Below are 22,570 nucleotides of genomic sequence, written 5' to 3'. Positions count from 1 at the left end.
TTGTTGCACCCACATATAGGTAGAGGGAGAGGGGAGGAGCTCTCATAAAAGGGACATCCAAGGACCACGACCCACATGGGTTCCTGTCTAAGCTTAGCCTCACCTGGATGGCTCTGCTCATCTGGCTAGTACTGGGCACTAGAAGGATATTTTGAAAATTTCTGGAAAACACAGGGGACACAGGCCAGTGCCGGGATATCCCAGTACTGCCAACTTGGCTGTTCTTGGGGCGCTGGAGGGGGACTTACAAAAGTTTGAGGAAGGCACTTCAAAGCTGGGACATCACTCACCTGGGCCTAAGGGTACTACTGAGGTTTACTAGCATACTTGTGGGGTACTTTTGGCTTTCTCAGGAAATTTCATGTTAGTATCTTCAGCTGAAATAATTTCCCCAAAGGTAAAGGAAATTCCTACTCAGTTTTTAAAAAACAGTCTGAAAAAGTATGAAAGTATCAAGCGACCAAGTCACCTAATCCTTTCTAGATTAAGACGGGGGTTATTATTTAATTTGTTTCCTTGACATAACCACCTCCAGTTTTACAGAGTCACCTGGAGCTCTTGAGAACACAGAGCATGGGACTGACTTAGATTAAGATTGGTTTAGATTAAGGCTGAGGGTGCTGGATTACTACTGTTCCTTCTATTCTTCTCGGCTGGAGTACAGCTCTGGGAGTGCCCTTCTGACAATTCTCATGAGGTCAATGCCCCTCAAAGATTCTGGCTAGGACAGTGGGAGCACACAGAAATTCACGAATTGCTATAGTAATTCAGCAGTCATTTTTGATACTGTTTTCTTCTTGAAGATGGATATCAGTCTTCCATGCACCTATTTACTGACCATCTAAAAAACATTATGTGGCTTGAATCACCTGGATTATTGCCTCGGACTTCGAAATGTCCTGTCGGCAGACTCTCTCGTCCTCTCTCGTGGACCAGGTAATTCTAAAATGCAAGTCTACGAATGTCACTTCTACCCCTCATCACTTTAATGGTCTTGAATTGTCCCCCATTCCCTCTTTCTGGCCTTCTCCACTTTTTTTCTTGCCTACAGGCCTTTATACATGCTGTCTGTTCCACATGGAACATCATCACCCCATTGTCCCCATTTGCTGGCCAACTTACATTTGTCTTTGTGCCTCAACTTCCATTTTACTTTCTCTTGGAAGCTATCTCAAACTCTCCAAACTAGTCCTCCCTAGTATTACACAAACCACACTTTAATCGTTTTTTAAAACTGTGTCTCTATCTTTCACCAGAATGCAAATTTTGTTAGAATAGGATCTGTATCTGTCCTGTTTCTCATCATACATACTTTGCCTAACACGGCAATTTCATAGAAAATTGTAGATGAGGGGTGCCTGGGTGGCTTGGTCGGTTAAGCGTCCGACTTTGGCTCAGGTCATGATCTCACGGTCTGTGAGTTCGAGCCCCGTGTCGGGCTCTGTGCTGACAGCTCAGAGCCTGGAGCCTGTTTTGGATTCTGTGTCTCCCTCTCTCTCTGCTCCTCCCCTGTTCATGCTCTGTCTCTCTCTGTCTCAAAAATAAATAAATGTTAAAAAAAAATTTTTTTTAAAGAAAATTGTAGATGAATAAGTAAATTACATAATGTTTGCAACTTGATGAAGTAAGCCTTTATATTAGTCTCATCCTACAGATAAAAAAAGCTGAGGCTCGCCAAAGTAAAATAGATTTTATACGTTGTGGAAGTTTAGCAGCTGTCCGAGGTCTACCATTTTCCTTTTTGGAAACCTCAAAACAAAAAAAATGTCTTTGTGTCTTGAAGCGTTAGTGTTTGTCATGCCAATAATGGTGCATGGTGGTCACTTCTACAGAATTGGGCAATGGTGTCATGATATAGTGTAAAGGTATGGATAGGTGCATTTGAATTCTTCAGAGTTATTTGTATCTTTAGGATAATGGTATCTGTACCATCCCAGTTACTGTCATGTTTAACATGTGCCTCAGCCAAGTCACAAATATTTCATGACTTGCCATTTCTGTTCTGTCTCAGTAATTCTTAATATCCTTGCTCATATCACGAAAGCCTCCATGACCTAACTGACACCGCACTCCTAATCCACTCAATCTCCTCCACCAAAAACAACAATAAACAAAACAAGCCACCGAGCTTCGTTCTGGTATGAAGTTCATGGCAAAGTTTAGCTCCATATGTATTGGATGAATCCAATGCAGCTGATCCTTCAGTTGAACAATTCTTTGTAATAGAAATAAGATCCTACACGTTTTTCATGTTTTCTGTTGAGAATAAAACTGTCCAGTTAAAGAAAATATGAATCACTTTGCTATACCAGCTCCTGTAAAAAACATGTTGGGGTCAAAAAAAAGAAAAGTATTGTTTTCTCTCAGTTTAAATGCTCTAAAAAATCTCTATTATCTATGTATCTACCTATTCTGGAAAGATATGTACATATATGCAAATGTCAACAGAGTTATACATTTTATAGGAAATCCCTCCATTTCCTTCCCCATCACTACCTTTGGAATCCAGGATTGTTAAGACTACAGAGAAACACTATTCTGTAGACATTCTGAAGCAGTGCAGGTAACATCTGAACATTGCATTTTATTGCAAGTAAGAAGAAGAATATGAATATTTGACTAGCCTCAGTCTCTTGCTGTCCTTAAATTTCAGTCTAAAGGAACACAAAGAATCAAAACACGGTCTGTCTCCAAGAGAGGAGTCCCAAGTCCCCCTCAATACTAAAAAAATTAAGCAAGCAATGACGAAGAAGAAACCGAAGTGTTTTCAAAGGAAGGATGAGGTGATAAGGACAGAAAAATATTGAGTTATGCCACTGATCAGAATTCGTAATAGGAAGGTATTAATACCAGGAACAATAATACCAGAAAGGGCAATAATACTCTGACAAAGGTAGATAGATACAACCGTTGGTTGGTATAACCACTTTGTAAATTACAAGTGTATAATTAAAGGTCAAAAGTGTCCACCTTGTATCCATGCTGGACTCTTATATGTCTGGTGAGAATTTTCCTCTTGCATTTACCCATGATGTTCCCTGACAAGGTTGCAAACCTGCAGCTGAGGGCGTCATTCCCGCTAGCAGACATGCTTTGTTGGGTTCACACAGTGGGTTTTATTCATTATATCCATATTTCTGTCTTCAGAAGTTGGAGGATCTGGCAACACTGACTTCCATATTGCTGGGTGACAACAGTCAGTGGGAGCTCAGCAGGTGGCCGCCTTCCAAGGGGTCTTGTGTTTGCTACAATTGTTTTCACTTTCATTTTCTTATACCACGCCCCCCACCCTTTATTCATTTTACCTCATCCGCCTGGCCCCTTTAAGAAAGGAGCTTGTAACTCCCACTCCACAGAGGCTGTCCCTCCCGCCCATGTCCACCTGTTCAAGTTCAAGTCATCACTGATGGTTCATGGCAAGTGTCATCCTCTCTTTCCTTCCCCAACAATCCAATGTGAGCTGACCGTCTTTTGATTACTCACAACATTCCTTGCATATTTTTTGTAGCCCACACAGTACCCAGTAATATTATTATCTGTATTGTACTTATCTTGCTAGTGTAAGGATTTGGAAGCTTACACATTCATCCATCCATTCAGCAAAAATTGATTAAGTTACAAGGTGCCAAACACTAGCTTAAGTTCTGAGGATGTTGTGACGAATAAGAGAAAGAAACCCTCAAGGAGATGTTGAGAGCAGGATCTCTTTTGCCTATCTTGGCTTCCACTGCAGAGCCTCGGAAAATGCCTTGTACCTCAGTTGGCATTTGTTGAACTCAATTTTTGGCACCTATTAACTGATCACACGATTCTATTAAATAGAAGCATTAGAGCTATATTTCTTCAAAAAGCATTCAGAAAATCAATCGTCATTAATGTATACCAACCCCTAAAGATTTCTTCCCCCATTCTGGTTACTCCAAATCACCAAGGTTTTATCCTGAAATAGTACTCCAAGTACTCAGCTGTCCCTCGAAATTTATTTACCTGGGTAACTGCTGAAAGAGAGGCGACTACTGCTCGTGTCTTTATCATTGATGTTGAAGTCCCAGTGTTTATATATCCTGAGCATGGCTGCATACGTGTACCAGCTTGAGTGAGCAAAAAAGACGTTCTCAAATCCAGGAAGAACCTACAGCCAGAATCATAGTGAATGATGCAGAGGTATACAGATAACTGACTACAAGTGTAGGAAGCATAGAGCAATTGTGTCAATTTCGCTATTCACTGCCGTATTTATTATCGGGAAATATGGCCAAGAGCACAAAATTCACCTTTAATGTGCGCAAAAACAGACAGACTCTATCCTTCAAGCATCCAGAAGGGAAGACTGTGGGAGGGGGAGGGGCAGGTTCACATAGCACGGGAGGAATGGTGGAAGAAACAGAGCTAACATCATGTACTTCCAACACCCTCCATCAGTTTCTTCCTGTTCTTAACTTCTAGACAGAGGAGCCATAAGCTGATAATAGGGCTGTAGCCAGGGGTGATGAGATGTTGCCACACTTGGGCTGCCATATGGAAAAAGTCTGTGTGTTCCAGAACAAGGAAAGAGAGAGGCGGCTTTGTGTCTCACCTTAATAAGGGCAGAGCAATGTCCCATGTCCCATCTCTTAAAAACCTTCAAGCTGGAATTTGTTGTGGGAGAAACTGAGGGAATCAGATCCAACAGATCTCCAATGGCATTCAGGAACTGAATCTGGAACAGGGTCATAGGCTGGGGAGAGACAAACAGTACTCTTAACAGTGATTTGTGGCAGTAGGACGCCATTTTCTAGTTTCCCCATTGTCAGGGATACCCTCGGTTATTCCTTTGCCAAGGGTCCCTAATGTAACAAATGCATTCGATTTTCTCGTAGCTTATAAAATAGCTATTATCTTAGGGTTTATAAGAGATGCTTTAGCATGTGTTGATACCCAAAACACTAGTGATATTTAGGGCCAAATAATTCTTTTTGGGGGGCTTGTGCATTGTAAACTATTTAGCAGCATCCCTGGCCTCTCCCAGTCTTGATCACCAAAAGTGTCTCCAGGCATTGCCAACTCTGCCCTGGAGGGACATTGCTCACAGTTGAGAATCACTGCTTTACAGCAAAATATTCAACCAAGACACTTTTTAATTTTTTTTTTGACTTATTATTTTTAAAAAATTTTTCTTAATGTTTACTCATTTTTGAGGGCGCAGAGACAGAGCATGAGCAGGGGAGGGGCAGAGCGAGAGACGAAATCTGAAGCAGATTCCAGGCTCTGAGCTGTCAGCGCAGGGCCCTGTGCAGGGGTGCAACTCATGAACCTCGAGATCATGAGCCGAAGTCAGATGCTCAACCAACTGATCCACCCAGGCGCCCCATGACGCTTTTTGATTTTGTGTGTTTAATGTAGAACTAACTGACTTGACATTTACCCCAAAGCAATGGTCAGACCTGAACGTGAACTTAGTGCTAGAGAGCCCTGCTCCACCAAGAGTTAATCCACCAGAGTAGCCAGGTGCCGAGCATCTTACAGAAAAATTGTTTTTTTTTTCAACGTTTATTTATTTTTGGGACAGAGAGAGACAGAGCGTGAAGGGGGGAGGGGCAGAGAGAGAGGGAGACACAGAATCGGAAACAGGCTCCAGGCTCTGAGCCATCAGCCCAGAGCCTGACGCGGGGCTCGAACTCACGGGCTGCGAGATCGTGACCTGGCTGAAGTCGGATGCTTAACCGACTGCGCCACCCAGGCGCCCCAGAAAAATTGGTTTTTAGGCGGACTTGGTGACAAGACAAACACAAATGACATTTTAACAAAAAAACAAAAGCGAAAACCAGAAACTGATTATTTGTTTATACACATATTCTCTCTCTCTTTTTTTTTTGTTCTTTGACTATATAACACTTGCATTATTAAAGATTTAAAAAATTATAATGAGATTTATAGTGGAATTTTGTTGTGTTGATTTCTGTGTATATTTCTAGACTTTTTACAGTGTCTTATGGATACATTAAATTTTTTTTTTTCTAATGTTTTTTTATTTTTGAAGGAGAGAGAGAGCGTGAGCAGGGGAGGGGCAGAGAGAGAAGGAGACACAGAATCTGAAGCAGGTTCCAGGCCCTGAGCTGTCAGCACAGAGCCCGACGCGGGGCTCGAACTCACGAGCTGGGAGATCATGACCTGAGCTGAAGTTGGACGGCTAATCAACTGAGCCACCCAGGTGCCTCTACAGTGTCTTATAAATACATTTTTAAACACATGGTAGTGTATTATATGCTTCAGTCTTTGATTTTTCTCTCTTCATATTTTTCACTTGTTTGGAGGAATTTTCCATAATTAGATGTAAAAATCTTCCTCATTCTCTTGAACAGGACTTTAGTGAACAGATACATTATATGTTAACCAGTATTATACTGATGGACTTTCCTGTGGTTTCTAGTCTTTTGCTATTATAAACAGTGTTACAAAAATCAATCTTGGACACATCATTTCATATGTGTGTGAGTCTTTGTGTAGGATAGATACCTAGAGGCAGTTTTGATTTTAATAAATATTTTGCCAAGTTGTCTACAGAGGGCTTATTTCAACAGACACTCTTACAGCCTCAATGGCATATTAAACATTGAGTTTTTTTTTTTCTAATTTGATAGGTGAAAAACAGTACCTCATTCCTTTTTTTTTTTTAAAGCCTATTTATTGACTTTGAGGAGTGGGGTAAGGGCAGAGAGAGAGGGAGAGAAAATCCCAAGCAGGCTCTGAGCCGTCAACACAGAGCCCAATGCACGGTTTGAACCCACGAAATGCGAGATCCTGACCTGAGCCTAAATCCAGGGTTGGATGCTCAACTGACTGAGCCACCCAGATGCCCCTTAGCAATTCTTTTGTTATGAGTGAGTGAGGCAGAGCATGTTAAAAAACGTTTGAATTTTTTTTTGTGTGTGTGAACTGTTCATATGCCTTACTTATTTTTCTTATTCTTTTTCTTATCAACTTCTAGGAGTTCTTTATATATTAGGGAGATTTGTTCATTGTTTGATATGAATTGCAAATATTATTTTCCAGTTTTTAATTTGCCTTTAATTTTTTGCCTTTATTTTTAAGAATGATATCATACTTATGAAAGGATAAAGATCATATGCACAATTTAAGAAGAAATAATGAAAAAGACCACTAATGAACCCATCTCACAGTTTGGGCAATAGAACATTAGCTGTGCCTCAGAAACCTCCAATCTCATCTCTGTCCTTCCTTATTTATCAGTAGTAAGCACTATGGCTCATTACCCTCTTTTCTGTTACTTTATCATCTATGTACACATCCATAGACAGGCTATTTTTAAATTTGCTTGCTTTTGAGTTTGTACAAATAGAATCATATTGTGTGCATTCTTCTGCTCAACATGATTTTTTTGGACATGTATCAATGTTGGTAGTGTGGAAACAGTTCATTCATCTTCATTCATATAAGGGTATATAGTATCGTGATATACTTATGAACATTTGGGATATTTCCAGTTTGTAGCAAAATAATGGTACTGTGAACTTTTATGTACGTGGACCCCCCCCCGCCCCCCATGGGCAAGAATGTCGTTAATCTCTGGATTTGCCAGGTTGTAGAATATGTATCGTCTTTAAATGTCTTGAGTAACATCCAATTCTTTTCCAAAGCAGTTGGGACAATTTACTCAATCCAGTAGTGGTTAAGATTCCCCACTCCTGGTGTGTAATAGGATGTCATTGAGGTTTTAATATATATTTCTTTGAAATTAAGCATTTCTCCACATGCTTATGGGCCATTTTGGTTTCCTTTCCTGTGAAATTCCTGCTGATAATTTTGCCCATTGCCCATTTTTCAACTGGGTATTTTCTTTTTAAAAATTTATTTGTTCTTTGTGTATTTCAGATACAAATCCTTTGCTGGTTAAATGTATTTCAAATGTTTTCCCTTGGTTTGTAGCTTATCTTTTCCCTTTCTATATAGTGTGTTCTGATGAAAAGAAGTTTATTTTAATTAGCTGAATTTATATTTTTCTTCACGGCTAGTGTTTTTTTTGCTTTGTTTGAGATGCTGTTGCTTGCCCTAAGCCATAGTCTCCTAGGGGATGATGCTCAGTGCTACGGGGTCAATGCTATTCTCACTATTTCTAAGCCTTTTCAAGGGGCAAAGCAAGAAACTATGCGTTTTTTTTTTTAAGGAAGCTAAAAGTAATGATTTCCTACCTATACAACTTTAAAAACTACAAGGTCTCGACTTCACTGATTTTTCTTATGCTGAAAATCTTGATAGTCAACATAGTTATTTGTTTTATAAATATATTTGCTTTATAGTTAGCTACTATATCTAACTGTATCAAATTTCAAAATGATAACATCAATATTATTGCTAAAGTGACATTACTGGATACAGTTTAAGGTTTATTTTGGTTTTGGTGGTTCTTCTTGTCCTTAGAATCTATCCCATTAAGGATGTACCCTAGTAACTGTGTTCCGGTCACTGGAAATAACTGCTGTCTGCATGGTTACGCTATCAACTTGACATATAGTTAGACATATTCATGTCCATTCATTTTAAGATTTTAGGGACTGTTTTTCTTCTATGTTATTAAATTTTGTTTCATAGTTATGAACAGCATTCACATGGTTCTAAAGTCAAATGTATAAAGATACATTCAGAGAAATGTACCTTTCATTCCTGTCCCTTTCACTTTCTTTTCTTCTTTTTTTATAGGTAATTTTTTTTTTTTTTTAGTTTTGGGTTTATTGTTTCATTGTTGTTTGTTCTTGGAAAATTAAGCAAATCTATCCATCTCTCTATCATCATCTATCTTATTTCCATATCTTATGTAAAAAGTAGCAAATAATTTACACTGGTCTTCACCTTACTTTTTTATTTATTTACTATTTTTATTATTTTTTAATGTTTATTTATTTTTGAGAAAGAGAGAAAGAGACAGTATGTGAGCAGGGGAGGGGCAGAGAGAGAAGGAGACACAGAATCCAAAGCAGGCTCCAGGCTCTGAGTTATCAGCACAGAGCCCGACATGGGGCTCAAACCCATGAATCGCAAGATGATGACCTGAGCCGAAGTCATGTGCTTAACCAACTGAGCCACCCAGGCACCCCACTTTTTTATACTTCATAACAGAATAACAGATCCTGAACATTACCCTGTAGCAGTATTTGGAGATCTCCCTCATTCCTGTTTACAGCTATGTCATTTACACAGCCAGTCTTCTATGTATTTGGTTGTCTTTGGTCTTTTGCTCTTACAAATTATCTGCAATGACAAGGCTGGCCCATATGCCATACTGAACTTTTGTGATAATCCTAGAACTGGCATTGCTGGATCAAAGGGTAAATGAGCATATGATTTGGGTACTGAGTGCCTAATTTTCTCTCCATAGGGAATATACCATTTTGTATTCCTACCAATATTTTGAGAATTCCTAACAGTATTTTTCACCTTTAGCCTTGCCAACAGAGTATACATTCACATTTTAGAACTTTTGCCAAATTGATAAGTGAGAAAGTATGTCTCAGTTATGGTTTTAATTTGCATTTCTAAACTCATGAGTAAGGCTTGGTGTATATGATTAACAGTTTTTTGCATCACGTTTCTATGAACTATATTTTGTATATTTTTTCCAGTGTGTATACATATGCCCAGTTGAGTGTGTGTGTGTGTGTGTGTGTGTGTGTGTGTGTGTGTGTATTACCCCCAGGAAACAAAATCTTCATAGTTTTTGGGAATATATTAAGTGTACCTTTGAATCTTCGATTATTCAATAAAGCTTTTCAAGATATTATTATGTGTCGTGTGTGTGTGTGTGTGTGTGTGTGTGTGTGTGTGTGTGTGTTTTGTAGAGGGTGGGAAGCATAGAATTTGTACATTTAGACATTTTGCCTTAAAAATTATATCAACAAAAGTAGCAGCTGTATTAGGTTAAACAGCCAGAACATTCATTCAGTATATTCTTTAACCTACTCCAGAGCACAGGATTATGAAAGAAATTAAGAGATAAAGAGACTGTGTGTTAAGCTTGAATTTTATGGCAGACACTGAGGTGCTAGCAATATAACAAGATAGTGCCTGTGTACAAGAAATTAATATGCTAGTCCTAATTTGATCTGCTTCTAAGTTAGATTGTTATTTTATTTATTTATTTTTTAATATATGAAATTTATTGTCAAATTGGTTTCCATACAACACCCAGTGAAAGATTGTTATTTTAAAGATAATTCTCAATATTTTTGCCATTCCGTATAAATTCTGAGTAGTGTTTTAAAAATCTTACCTTTGTCTTTTCTAACATAGCCCTCTTCATGGCTCCTACATACAATCCATCCATTTGTGTCACAACATAGCCTGTATGTCTCCAAAATGGGTCATCCTTGTAATATTTGATGTTTTTCCGGGTCCACTGATCTTGCTTCCTGCAAGAGAAATTAGATTTGCACTAGGGATCTTCATGGTTGCTCATCCAAAGCGAAATTCAACCCAGGCATTTACAGATTATATATTCAGATAGTTATGCTAGTGTAATTTAAATTCTGGACCTTACAACATTCCAATTTATGATTTGACATAACTTTGTATACTGAAAGCTTTTCTGATTTGTTCAGGCTATCTCTACATCAATCTTAAATACTTTTTTTTCTAACGTTTATTCATTTTTTTTTAAATTTTTTTTCAACGTTTATTTATTTTTGGGACAGAGAGAGACAGAGCATGAACGGGGAAGGGGCAGAGAGAGAGGGAGACACAGAATCGGAAACAGGCTCCAGGCTCTGAGCCATCAGCCCAGAGCCTGACGCGGGGCTCGAACTCACAGACCGTGAGATCGTGACCTGGCTGAAGTCGGACGCTTAACCGACTGCGCCACCCAGGCGCCCCACGTTTATTCATTTTTGAGAGAGAAAGAGAAATGAGCAGGGGAGGGGCACAGAGAGAGGGAGACACAGAATATGAAGCAGGCTCCAGGCTCTGAGCTGTCAGCACAGAGCCCAACGTGGGGCTCAAACCTGCCAACTGCAAGATCATGACCTGAGCCAAAGTCGGATGCTTAACTGACCGAACCACCCAGAGCCTCTCTATATCAATCTTAGAATACAAGGTCATTGCTTCATGGGATCTAGTCCAATAATTTTTAATGATCCTCTGCAGGACGTTAGATTTGATGAAGGGGTTGCTTAGTGTATGATTTGGAGGGTCAAACCAGAGTCCTTTTGTCCCCAAGTTAATCACAGCCACAAACATAAAACAAATCCCACATATAAAACAAATAGAAAAGAAATCTGAATGTTGAGAATTGTTAGCTTCAGAAAGCTTTATCAAAACTTTATCAAAATGGAAATGTTTTCAGAGTTATGTTGTGAATTAGGACTAGATAACAGCTGGTACCTCAGCTAGGATTAGTCACCAGGCCCATGAAACCGAAGTACCTTAGGGAGGAGGATCGGTGATCCCTAAAGGAGTGGGGCCCTTAGGTGGAGGCAGTCCAGGCATTTAACTTTGCCTTCCTTACTCTCATGGTGGCTTCCTCCAGCTGTGCCGGCAGCCGATAATGATATTCAATGTGACCTTTGAATGAGCCCAAGTTAGAGGACATGCTGTGTGGGCATGCTGTAGAGGACAGCCAGTTTTCACGTCATTACCAAAAAGTGCTATACCTTACTACAAGACCAGCTCTGGAGTCTTGCCTAAGAGCCAGAAAAGGACATTGGCGAAGGAAAAACTGCTGTTTGCAATGACAGATTCAGGCCCTGTAGTGTGAACAACAAGAGGAAAGCTATTATACATACTCTATAAAATCTTGCACTTTATCCACGATGGAAGGTTTCTCAATCAGCTGTGGGTAGAGGTTAACGAAGTGGTCATACATGTGTCTGAAACAACAGAAAAAAAAAATGGTTGCATTTCTGTTTTTCTCCTTAGAGTAGTCCATCACAGTAAATTACACAAATTTTTGACTAACTAGAAGGTCCCTTATTGCAAACCTTCCCCATCTTTTTAAAAATCAAGCGCACAATTTAAAATTAAGACATATATAGAAAAGCATATATAATAAAATGAACACACAATTAAAAATTGAGAAATATACAGAAAAGCATATATAATAAAATCAACACCCAAGTGTCTCTACCCAATTTTATTAAAATCATTGTATTTTGCCATGTTTGGCATATAGTTTTAAACAGAAATAAACATTAGATAGAGTTGAAACCCCTGTGTACAGTTCTCTGACACTAATTCCACACGTTTCTTCACAGAGGTAACTCCAATCTTGAATTGGTGATTTATTTCTATCATGAATGTTTCTGTACCATCACTAAGTATAGATTTAACAACAAATAGTATACAGTGGTACTTATAGTTAATTTCATACTATACTGTAACAATTCTGTCAACACATTTCTTACAGGTTTTATTTGAGAGAGAGAGAATGAGTGGGGAAGGGGCAGAGAGAGGGAGACACAGAATCTGAAGCAGGCTCCAGGCTCCGAGCTGCCAGCACAGAGCCTGATGCAGGGCTCAAACCCACAAACCGCGAGATCATGACCTGAGCCAAAGTCAGGCTCTTAACTGACTAAGCCACCCAGGTGCCCGTCAACACATTTTGGAAGAAATGCATTATCTTCTGCAGTTTAAATTTATTATTTTCATCTGCTGATAGCATTCACGGTCTGACTATATAAGAGTTCATGTATGCAACCAGTTTTCAACTTTTCGCTATCATAATGCAACTTCAAACACTGTTGTAATGTCTTTCCTTACGTATTTGCATGTTCTTCTAGAATATATATAGCACATATGAAAGTAGGATTGCCGGGGTGAATATTCTCGGTATTTATAGTTACTATGTATTGCCAAGTTGTTCTCCATGGTGACTGTACCCATTTATATTCCCATTAGCTACAGATTAGACTTTGCCTTGCTCTGCAGTCTCACCCACACTTGGTGTGGTCAGACTTCTAAATTTTCAGCAATTTAGATTGGGTTTACATGGCTTCTCATTGTTTTTAATTTTCATCCCCCTCGCCTCCACAAATATTGGCTCTTTAGGATTCTTTATGTTAAAACTTAATTTAAAAAATAAAAATAAATAAAACTTTAAAAACTTAAATGTGTCTCATATGCTGTCAACATTTTTAATTGATATAATTAACATACAGCATTGTGTAAGTTTAAGGTGTACAATGTGTTCATTTGATCCATTTGCTTATTGCAATATGATTACCATTGTAGCATTAGTTAAAGCTTCTTTCACATTACAAAATTCCTTCTTTTTTTGTGGTGAGAACAATTAAGTTTGTCTTGTAACAACTTTGACATTTATGATACAGTATTGTTGACTATAATCACTATGTTGTGCAGTAGATCTCCAGGACTTATTTATCTACTGGTTACAAGTTTGCACCCTTAAACAACATCTCCCCAGTTAATTGGTGAAAATAATCCCCTTACATTCACTGTGATTGAATATGCGTGGATGTATTTCTACAGTCTTTTCTGTTTTCTTTCTTTGACCTCCTTTTTACTTTTTCCTCGTTTATATACCATTTTTACTATCCTTCTTTTTACTTCTGCTAATTTAAAAGCCGTGAGATGTATTTCTCTTCTTTTATGATCACTAACATTTTTAGAAACATTCATCACTATGAATTTTCTTATGAAGCCTAAATGAATTTTCTATTTTTCTCCTCCTCCGAACATGATTCATATGTTAACAAGTTTTAGCTGCCCATTGACACCCCATCATGTTTATGTTCAAAGACTTAGTTTTACCCTTTTAATAAAAAATTTTCTATGAAAGTTTTTTAACTTTTACAATGAAATTTTATTAACATTGCTTTTCTTATATTAACTATTGCTCCTTATATCCCAAACTTTCCCTCCTGCTATTCTTGTTAACATGTATCTTATTTAGTTTCATAGAAGTTTGTGGATGATCAAACATTTTAATTTATATATCTGAAAATATCCTAATTTTGCCCTTGCTCTTAGGTGATTTAAATGGTTTTAAAATTTAAGCTATTTTCGGGGCGCCTGGGTGGCTCAGTCGGTTGAGCGTCCGACTTCAGCTCAGGTCATGATCTTGCAGTCCGTGAGTTCGAGCCCCGCGTCGGGCTCTGGGCTGATGGCTCAGAGCCTGGAGCCTGTTTCGGATTCTGTGTCTCCCTCTCTCTCTCTGCCCCTCCCCCATTCATGCTCTGTCTCTCTCTGTCTCAAAAATAAATAAACGTTAAAAAAAATTAAAAAAAAAAATTTAAGCTATTTTCCTGTAGTACTTTTAAGATATTATTTTCATATCACCTTTCATTTTATTGTTGCTGATGAGAAATATGCTGTCAGTTTAGCTGAGACTCCTTTGTAGTCAATGTGTTTTCTTTCTAATAGCTTGTAAGATGATTTATCCCCAATTTTCTGTAGTTTCACCCACTACATTGTAGTGCTTTCCAACTAAGGACTTAGGTCTTTTTAAATTTTGATAAATTCTCCACTATTACTGTGTCAATTATTGCTTATCTGTGATTTCTTCCAGTCTCTTTTTCTGGGACTCCTAACAGACTTATGTTGGAGTTTCTTAATCAAACTGTTCTAACAACAGCTCTCTGAGCATTTTTACCCTTTATCTTACCCTTGGGAAATGTTTTATGTAAACTCCTCAATACTAATTTCTGATTTCAGATTTTATTTCTCTGATTGTGAATTTGGGGACTTTTTTTTTCCCTATGGAATATTGCAAGTGTATCTGTAATTGAACCAGCACGTGAATGATTTGGTTCTTGTCCCCCCCACCCCCACCCAATCCCAAGCTCATGGTTTCTTATAATCTGAAGCCTAGCATGCATATCAGCACAAGTTATTCTGTGGCCTTTTCATTTTATACAGTCAAAAGCAGCAAGGTTGCTTCGGTTCAGCCCTGACTCAGCTCACTGAAGCACTGAGGCCTTCACGCATCAGCAGGGATGATGGTCTCTGGCTATTTCATGCCAAAGGCCCAGCAGATCCACACTTCATCACTTTGTTTTCTGCTCCATTTCTGCCTCAAAATATGTTTAATCTTGTTTTGGGGCCCACTGTATTACTATAATGCTTTCTTTCTATATATTGTATCTACCTTTTGCTACAAGTTTGGAGCAAAGTGGGTAAATTGTGAACCCCTTGCACTCTCTGGACTGCAAGTTTATCTCAGGTCTCAGTTCTGGTTTTTATTTGATACAGGAGGTGACTCAGATTTACAGGAACAGAAATTCGGCTCCCCGTACGTTGGAACTTTAGATACCCTTTATCTAGTAATCTCCAGAACTGGAACTGCTAAAATGAAAATCGTTTTATTGCCAGTTAGGCAAACAACATTAAAATCCTTTGAAATCTTTTAGTTATGATCCCTGAGTTCAATAAATTCACTTCGCGAGAGCTTGTCCTTCAAATTATTTGTAAATTTAAAAACTGAATTATCGCATTTAACTTTTGTTCACGTATTTATTTATGCTGCCACATTTATATTATCAAGCTCGTCACTTTTCTCTATCCGCCACCTGTAAAACCGAGGGAGAGAACAGCGGTAACGCTAGACAGGTGTGTGGATGACAAGGAAGGGATCCTGTGCGTGGGCTCACAGGGCAGGTGAATGGAATACATAAATGCCCTGTCAGTTGGATGACTTGATTTAGTTGTGTGGGAAGGCAATAACTCCACGGTTTCCCACCCCAGGACTACGTGGGGAAGTGGAGATGGCTGCCTGGGCCGTCAGGGCTCATGAGCCCTGCATACCTTAGCGAGCCTGGGGAGCAAACGTTTTCTGCGTGGCCTGAGGGAGAACAAGCGGACATTGGACCATCTCGGCGTGGAAGACTCACACTTGTGGTGACTACTGCAACCTCGGGTGGCACTGATTATGCGGCAAGAGACCAGGGACACTGAGGAAGCTTCGTGAGGAAGCCTCATCAGATGTCACATGGGGAAACATCTAAGCTAAAAACTAAAAAGACTGTTCCAGTTTGGTGGATGCCACAGAAGCCCACAGGACAACCGCTGATCAAACACCTTCCCTCCCTCCAAGATGCTTCAGTAATACCAATCCATTCTGAGATAAAGTGTTTGGAGGGGAGTGAACCATTCTGAATTGACTCAGTTTAAATAATAAATTATTTTCTCTGTACAGAAACGGCTACGGTAACTTTTTCTGCCACGAGGAGGAAGGTTTTGTTGTTGTTGTTTTTGTTTGTTTGTTTTTAAGAGGAACGGGTTCTTAAAATTAAAATGATTTATATGAAAATAAAATTCTATTTTGGAAAAAATAATTTGTGGGATCTACAATGCCCACTCAGGTAAAGAAGCAAATAATTCATACTTTTTATCCAAAACCTTCATCACTGTACCCTGCCTAGCTCCATCCAGAGTGCTAAATCCTCTCAACTTTTCAGTCTATTTCAAAATGGAGCCAGGTTTCTCAACAGGAGTGATTTTTTTCCTTCCATGGGGCATTTGGCAATGTTTGCAGACATTTTTGGTTGTCACCCTAGGTGGTGGGGGAGAAAGTGCTACCAGCATCTGGTGGGTAGAGGTCCTATAATGCACAGGACAGCCCCCACAACAAAGAATTATTCAACCCCAAATGTCAATAGTGCCAAGGCTGAGAAACTTTGAAACCAAGGAACCTTGATCTTGACTTGGGCTATTTGCTGACGATGTCCACATAACAGGAGACAGGACAGATGCAACTACAGGAGGGTAACTGGGCTGGAATCATTGAATGTTTCTCTTTTTTGTTGGGAGTGGGGGGACTAGATATTTTGATTCTGACATTCAGAGCAGAGGAAGAGAAACGTCCACCTGGGGGTCAGAAGTGGCCTCAACGGATCCCACAGCATCCAGGAGCTCAGAGGAATGCAGACCACTTACAGTTCCCTCAGGTTGAGGCTCTTCCCTGATCCCTGGGTCTTGGATCTTGCACTTTTGTGTGATGGAGCAACCTAGTACAGCAGTTAAGGGTAGAGACTTTGAATTCTGAGTTCAAAGGCTGACTTCAACTACTTCTAGGTTGTATGACCGTAAGCAAGAGTCCCAATCTCTCTGTGCCTCCAAATTCTCATCAAGCAGAGCAAACACTAGTATCTGCCTCATGGATGTGTTATGTTAAGCTCAGCCCTGTGGTGTGCCAAGTCATTAAGTGTCCTCCCAAGTGGGCTGGGACTTTGCTTAACTTTACGTCTCTCACGTGCACATGTAAGTAAGAATCGGGAAGACACACGTACTCCCACACTATTGAATCTCTCTGCATTATGTTAATACAGTATCATTTAGCACTTGTCAGTGCTGTCTTCTCTTTTCTACTTGCTTTAATTTTCTGGGTCTGAGATCCTTTGGTGTTTTCCATAGCAATTAATCCATTCGCATGTGTCCGTGGATGTGTGCGCTCAAACTCTGTAGCTGGACAACCTGGTCCCTGCCCACTAGCTTTGTGACTTTCAGCTCGTTACTTAACTTCTCTGAGCTCAAGTTTTCACGTCAATAATATGGGAACGGAAGTGTGTACATCACAGTGTTGCGGGTGAAGTAATTTACCATAGGTAAAATGCTTGGAACGATGTCTGGCACACATTTTAAATGCTATATAAAGGCCAGTTGTTGCCATCAATATCATCAGAAGCAGCACTTTGTGGTTCATGTTCAATTCCAGATCAGTACTAGTTGAGGGACCCTTTGATATTTTTGAGGGTGGGACTGTGTCTCACTTTGCTTTGCTTCCAGGCTTGAGTGGGAAGCATATTTCATTTCTAACGTCAAAGGAGTGAGGTGGGGGATAGGGAGGAGATTTTTCTTGGTAGTTGGCCAGAAACAAAAAAGGACCCATCTTTGATGACTTTCTCTACGTGTGCCATAATCTTGCTAGAACCCCTTTCCATCACAGTTTTAGCAACTGTTGTGTCACCATCTTAACTTAAAAGGGATTCTCTTAAAAGGGATTCAGGAGTGAACTCACTCCCTCCTCTTTCCCCATCCCAAGAGCCCGGCACAAGGCCATGCAACAAGTGTTGGTTGCCTTGAATTGGCTTACTCAAATTAGGTAATTCCCGAGGAGATATTTCAGCAGCTGCCTCAGCCACACACGATATAAGCTACTTTATTAAAGACTAGAGCGGACCTGGTACGCACACCCTCATCATCATTCTTTCCAGAAAGGTTTCATGACTCATTTTATTAAAAATAATCTAGGACTATTTATCAGCTTTTACATCATCAAGGAGACAAGAGATACTCTGATTAGGGAGCCACCCCTTTAAGTTAAAAAACAAGGAAGAAACTCCATTTGGCTATGGCTCCTAGACACTGCATTACATGGAAATATGTACCTCCCACTTCTCGTTCATCTCTAAAGAACTGGAACAACATCGGATTCAATCAAACCCAATCAGCATGTAATTAAGTAACTGCTGGGGGCAGAAGTACTGTGCCAGGTGTCTGAAGACCTGCCCCTAAAGTACTAAGAGACAGTGGAGGGGAGAGACAGAGCTCAGTCCACTGGGAATGGAATCAGAAAATGCCTTGGGAAGATCGCACGGGGGATGGGTCTTGCTTGAGGGGGTTGAGTAATATTTCAATCAGTGGCGATGTGACAGGCAGCATCTGGTTCTCAGAAAACACAGTGTTAAGAGTTACTGGAAAGGGGTGTGTAACAGGCCGAAGGAGCAGCATGGGATAGCTCAGGGCCCCACCTGGAATGAAGGTTTGCACGCTAATGGCAATATCCCGCAGGGAGTGCCTCCTCAGGAGATGGGTCGGGGTGGGAGAGTGTGAGGAAGGGCAAGACGGTGAGAGAAGCCCCTGGAAATATCTAGTGCTGCCTCCAAGCTCTGGTGCAGGTGTACCTGCTGCTACCGCTGTACCTGGGATAACTGTGCAGCGGCAGCACGTTAGATGGCCTGGAGCTTTGTGATACAGCACAAAGGGCTGGCCCGGGGTCCCAACTGTTATCGGGAGAGTGTTGTAAGAGTTCAAGGAAGCAACACATTATTGAACACTTCAAATGAAATGATGGAGGATTTGAGGCTATTTCTTTGTATGTTTTCGTTTGGCCTCCCAAGTATGTCATAGGTTGAAAGAGCAAACTATTTCCTGTGAGGTGGTTAAAGCGAGCACTTTATCTGAATATCTGAACTGTCGATTCCACAATACCCCACTTTGCATATGCTTCTTCCCCCAAGGTTCTGGAGAATATAAGGAACATCACTCCATTTTAAATGCGGTGATGTCGGAAGGGCGCCTGGAAGACTCAGTCTGTTGAGCGTCCGACTTCAGCTCAGGTCATGATCTCGTGGTTCATGAGTTCGAGCCCCGCGTCATGCTCTGGGCTGACAGCTCAGAGCATGGAGCCTGCTTCGGATTCCGTGTCTCCCTCTCTCTCTCTACCTCTCCCCGGCTCCCACTCTGTCTCTCTCAAAAATAAGTAAACATTAAAGAAATAAAGAAATGTGGTGATATGGGAAAAACATGGCAGCCGTAAACTTCCCATTGCTTCCGGCAGCTGCCTGAGCTACTTTGCAAGCTGAGAGAAAAACAAAAACAGGCGACTCTCTCCTTCCGCCTTCGGCATATACTCACCTTCCCACCCAGGCTCAGATGCTCTTGCTCCAAGGCTGTGTCTCAGTAAGTGGAATCATACCCTCAAGTACGTTTGTTACTCAAACACTCCCCAAGTTACAGTCCCCAGGAGTATAGGTTTTAGGTGGATAAAATGCTGTTTGTGTATGAAGATGCTATTGCTCCTCAGACAGTTGCCCATGTGTAGCTGAAAACAAACACACAAACCAAACCCTAGCCTGTGACTTGTATTCCTCCTTCACTATTGGTTTGTGACTACAATCACAGCTTCCGGATGGTTGACATTTTAAGCTCCCTGCTTTGCTTCAGAGAATGCGAATACCTCTGCTCCGAGGGAGCCACCCTGCCTCTCAGTCGGGACAGGTGAGGACAGTTTACTGTGGACGGTGCAGAAACTCCCCTCTTTATTTGACCTTTCAAGAATGCGATTAGAATGACAGCCTCTCAAAAGATAGCTTTGGTTATAATTCTTCCTTCTCCTCTTTTTGCTTCTGTTCTCCTTCCTCCCTCCGTCGCTCCCTTCCTTTTTTCCTTTGTGTCCTCTCCTCCTCCTCTTCCTCTTTTTCTTTCTCCTCCTTCTTCAAATGTACAAATTTCTGACTTCTCTCTTCCATCCAGCCCCTTCGGTTCCTTGTCATGCGTCTTCCTGCTCGCCAACGTCTTCTGTTCTAGCAAAGTCCCTGCAGGGCAGAGGTCCTCTCAGACTCTTGGTACTACACGTATGGGAAGTCCATCCCTGAGCAGGTGACATCCTTGAATTCTCAGTAATGAATACAAAACAGAGATAACAGAGAGGTCGTCTTTCAAATTTGAGAAACCTCTGAGCATTCTACCATCGAAATAAAGGACGGCACCCGTGGAATGGGCAGGCTACTCCTCTACTCCTCACTCATTTGTAAATGCAACTTACTCATTTCAGATGCACTGCCTTTTCTCAGGACTTGGTTCTGTTTCTTTCTGCCTAGAATGATTTTCTTCCTCTTCTTGGACAGGCCAAATATTCTCATCTATCAAACCCCAGACCCACAACTCACTCATTCCACAAGGCCTTCTTTGACTGCTTTGGCCCATGAGGGGCCTTTTTCTTGGAGTGTTACAGTATTTATGATTAAAGCACTCATTCCAGGTTGTTCTCTGCAGCAGAAATGCTCCCAAGGAGAGTCTCCCAACTTTTCCTTCATGATCCAGTATTTACTGAGATTAGTAGACCCACCTCCCCCTCACTCCTGATCATTCAGGCACAGGCTGCTGCTAGTGGTCTGAGGGGAAGGAAGACTCACTTGCCAGATCCTTAAAATGGGTCACAAAATGCAGGAAGTTGTTTGCTTTAATCTTAAAAGACTCGCTTACACATATTGAAATTTTTTTTTTGAAAGGATGTGGCAAAAAGGCAGAGTAAACAAAAACCAGTTACTGAATAGTAGCTAAGTGTTTTTCTTTTACAAAATAAAATTTCAGTAATTTTTACTCTAATACAGAAATATTTAAAAAGTTACTAAATAGAATGGATATGAACCCATATCCTATGGATTTTCTTCATCAATGGATAAAGGAAAGGCACCAAGGATAGGTCAATGCTTTATATTAGAAATAAGGGTAAAATGATAAAGTCATCCCCCCACCCCAAGAAGTGAGACGTTAACACTTATGTTTCCTGAGACATAAGAATATCTGATGTTCCTCCTGTGTCAGAAGCCTTCTGTCAAACTCCCTGAGCTCCTGCTGTGATACCCGGACCTATGGAACACCTGCTTATGCCTACAACAGCCTCAGATTAGATAGAGCTGCTCCCTCAAATCACAGTTTTTCCTAAAAGCCCATGATGTCTACCCCACATGACTTAACTCAATGTATGTATGTATGTATGTATTTATTTATTTATTTATTATTTTTTAAAGTTTATTTATTTTTGAGAGAGAAAGCGTGAGACCATGTGGAAGTGCAGGAGGGGCAGAGAGAGAGGGAGAGAAAGAATCAGCATGGAGCCAGATGCAGGCCTTGATCTCACTAACCGCGAGATCATGATCTGAGCTGAAATCAAGAGTCAGAAGCTTAACCGACTGAGTCACCCAGGTACCCCTAACCTAATGTATTTATAGTCACAAAACTTCAGCCCAAATTATTTCTCCAAACGTGCAACCCAGTTTAAACAATGCAATCAGAATGAGTGGATACACAATAATTATAGATTTGGAGAGAAGGATGAAAAGTTATACATACACACACACACACACACACACACACACACACACACTTTTATACACAGTTTTAAACAGGTTTTAATCTATTTATAAAGTTTTATACATCTCTGAGTAATATACCGTTAAGGGAATTCGTATGGTAGAGTAACAAAAATTTGGTAACAAAGAAAGAAAGGAATTTCTAGTTCATTAAAAAAGAGTGACCAGAGCACAGTAACTAGTTATTCAACGTTTGACATAATCTCCAGTACTTAGAATCAGGTGAGATTGGCACTGCACTTACTAACGTGCCTTACTCAGGTGGTAACGGGGCAAAATAGGGTTTGGTTAAACTGTCCTCAATGGTCTAGGTCACAGAGAAAGCCAAATCAAGACACTTTTTATATCAAAGGAAGGATGAGGCTTGATTAAATGAGCTGTGACCTTCTTTTCCTTAAAGAGCTTATCTCTGAAAGGGATGTTCCCTGATTGCATTATTATTAACTACATCCTTGTTATTTTCACAAGACAAGGAAAAGACGAGAGAATTAAGTAACAATAGAACTGGAAGGGATATTTATATTAGACATCAGAATTTCAATTTAAAATCTTTGCCCACTTGAAATTACTGTTTTAAGACCATTTAAAAATGTTCTTATATTCTAAATTAAATCTTCCATGTTTTGTGCTTCTCGGTCACTCTGCCTATCATTTTCCTTCTGCCAGACAATAAATGACTAGTGGGATAAAACGGCTTAGCTGTGTTTTAAATAGTTTCACGAGGGGCTCCTGGGTGGCTCAGTCGGTTAAGC

The 22,570-nt window shown here is 40.2% G+C and overlaps 1 protein-coding gene across 1 annotated transcript in view; it reads right to left on the bottom strand.

Moving 5' to 3' along the window:
* Positions 1–22,570, bottom strand: part of PLBD1 (phospholipase B domain containing 1) — a 54,171-nt gene that overhangs the window by 18,186 nt on the left and 13,415 nt on the right. The window contains exons 3-6 of the mRNA XM_025930087.2: positions 11,772–11,855; positions 10,265–10,403; positions 4,577–4,717; positions 3,988–4,132 (exon numbers count right to left, since the gene is read on the bottom strand). Coding sequence (XP_025785872.1) covers positions 3,988–4,132; positions 4,577–4,717; positions 10,265–10,403; positions 11,772–11,855 — 509 coding nt within the window. The remainder of the gene's footprint in view (positions 1–3,987; positions 4,133–4,576; positions 4,718–10,264; positions 10,404–11,771; positions 11,856–22,570) is intronic.

Source organism: Puma concolor, chromosome B4, assembly GCF_028749965.1.
Source record: "Puma concolor isolate L17-30 chromosome B4, mPumCon1.1.hap2, whole genome shotgun sequence".
In the NCBI taxonomy this organism is placed as follows: Eukaryota; Metazoa; Chordata; class Mammalia; order Carnivora; family Felidae; genus Puma; species Puma concolor.
The sequence above is the reverse complement of the archived record's forward strand: the minus strand, read 5'-3'. Positions and strand labels throughout refer to the sequence as shown.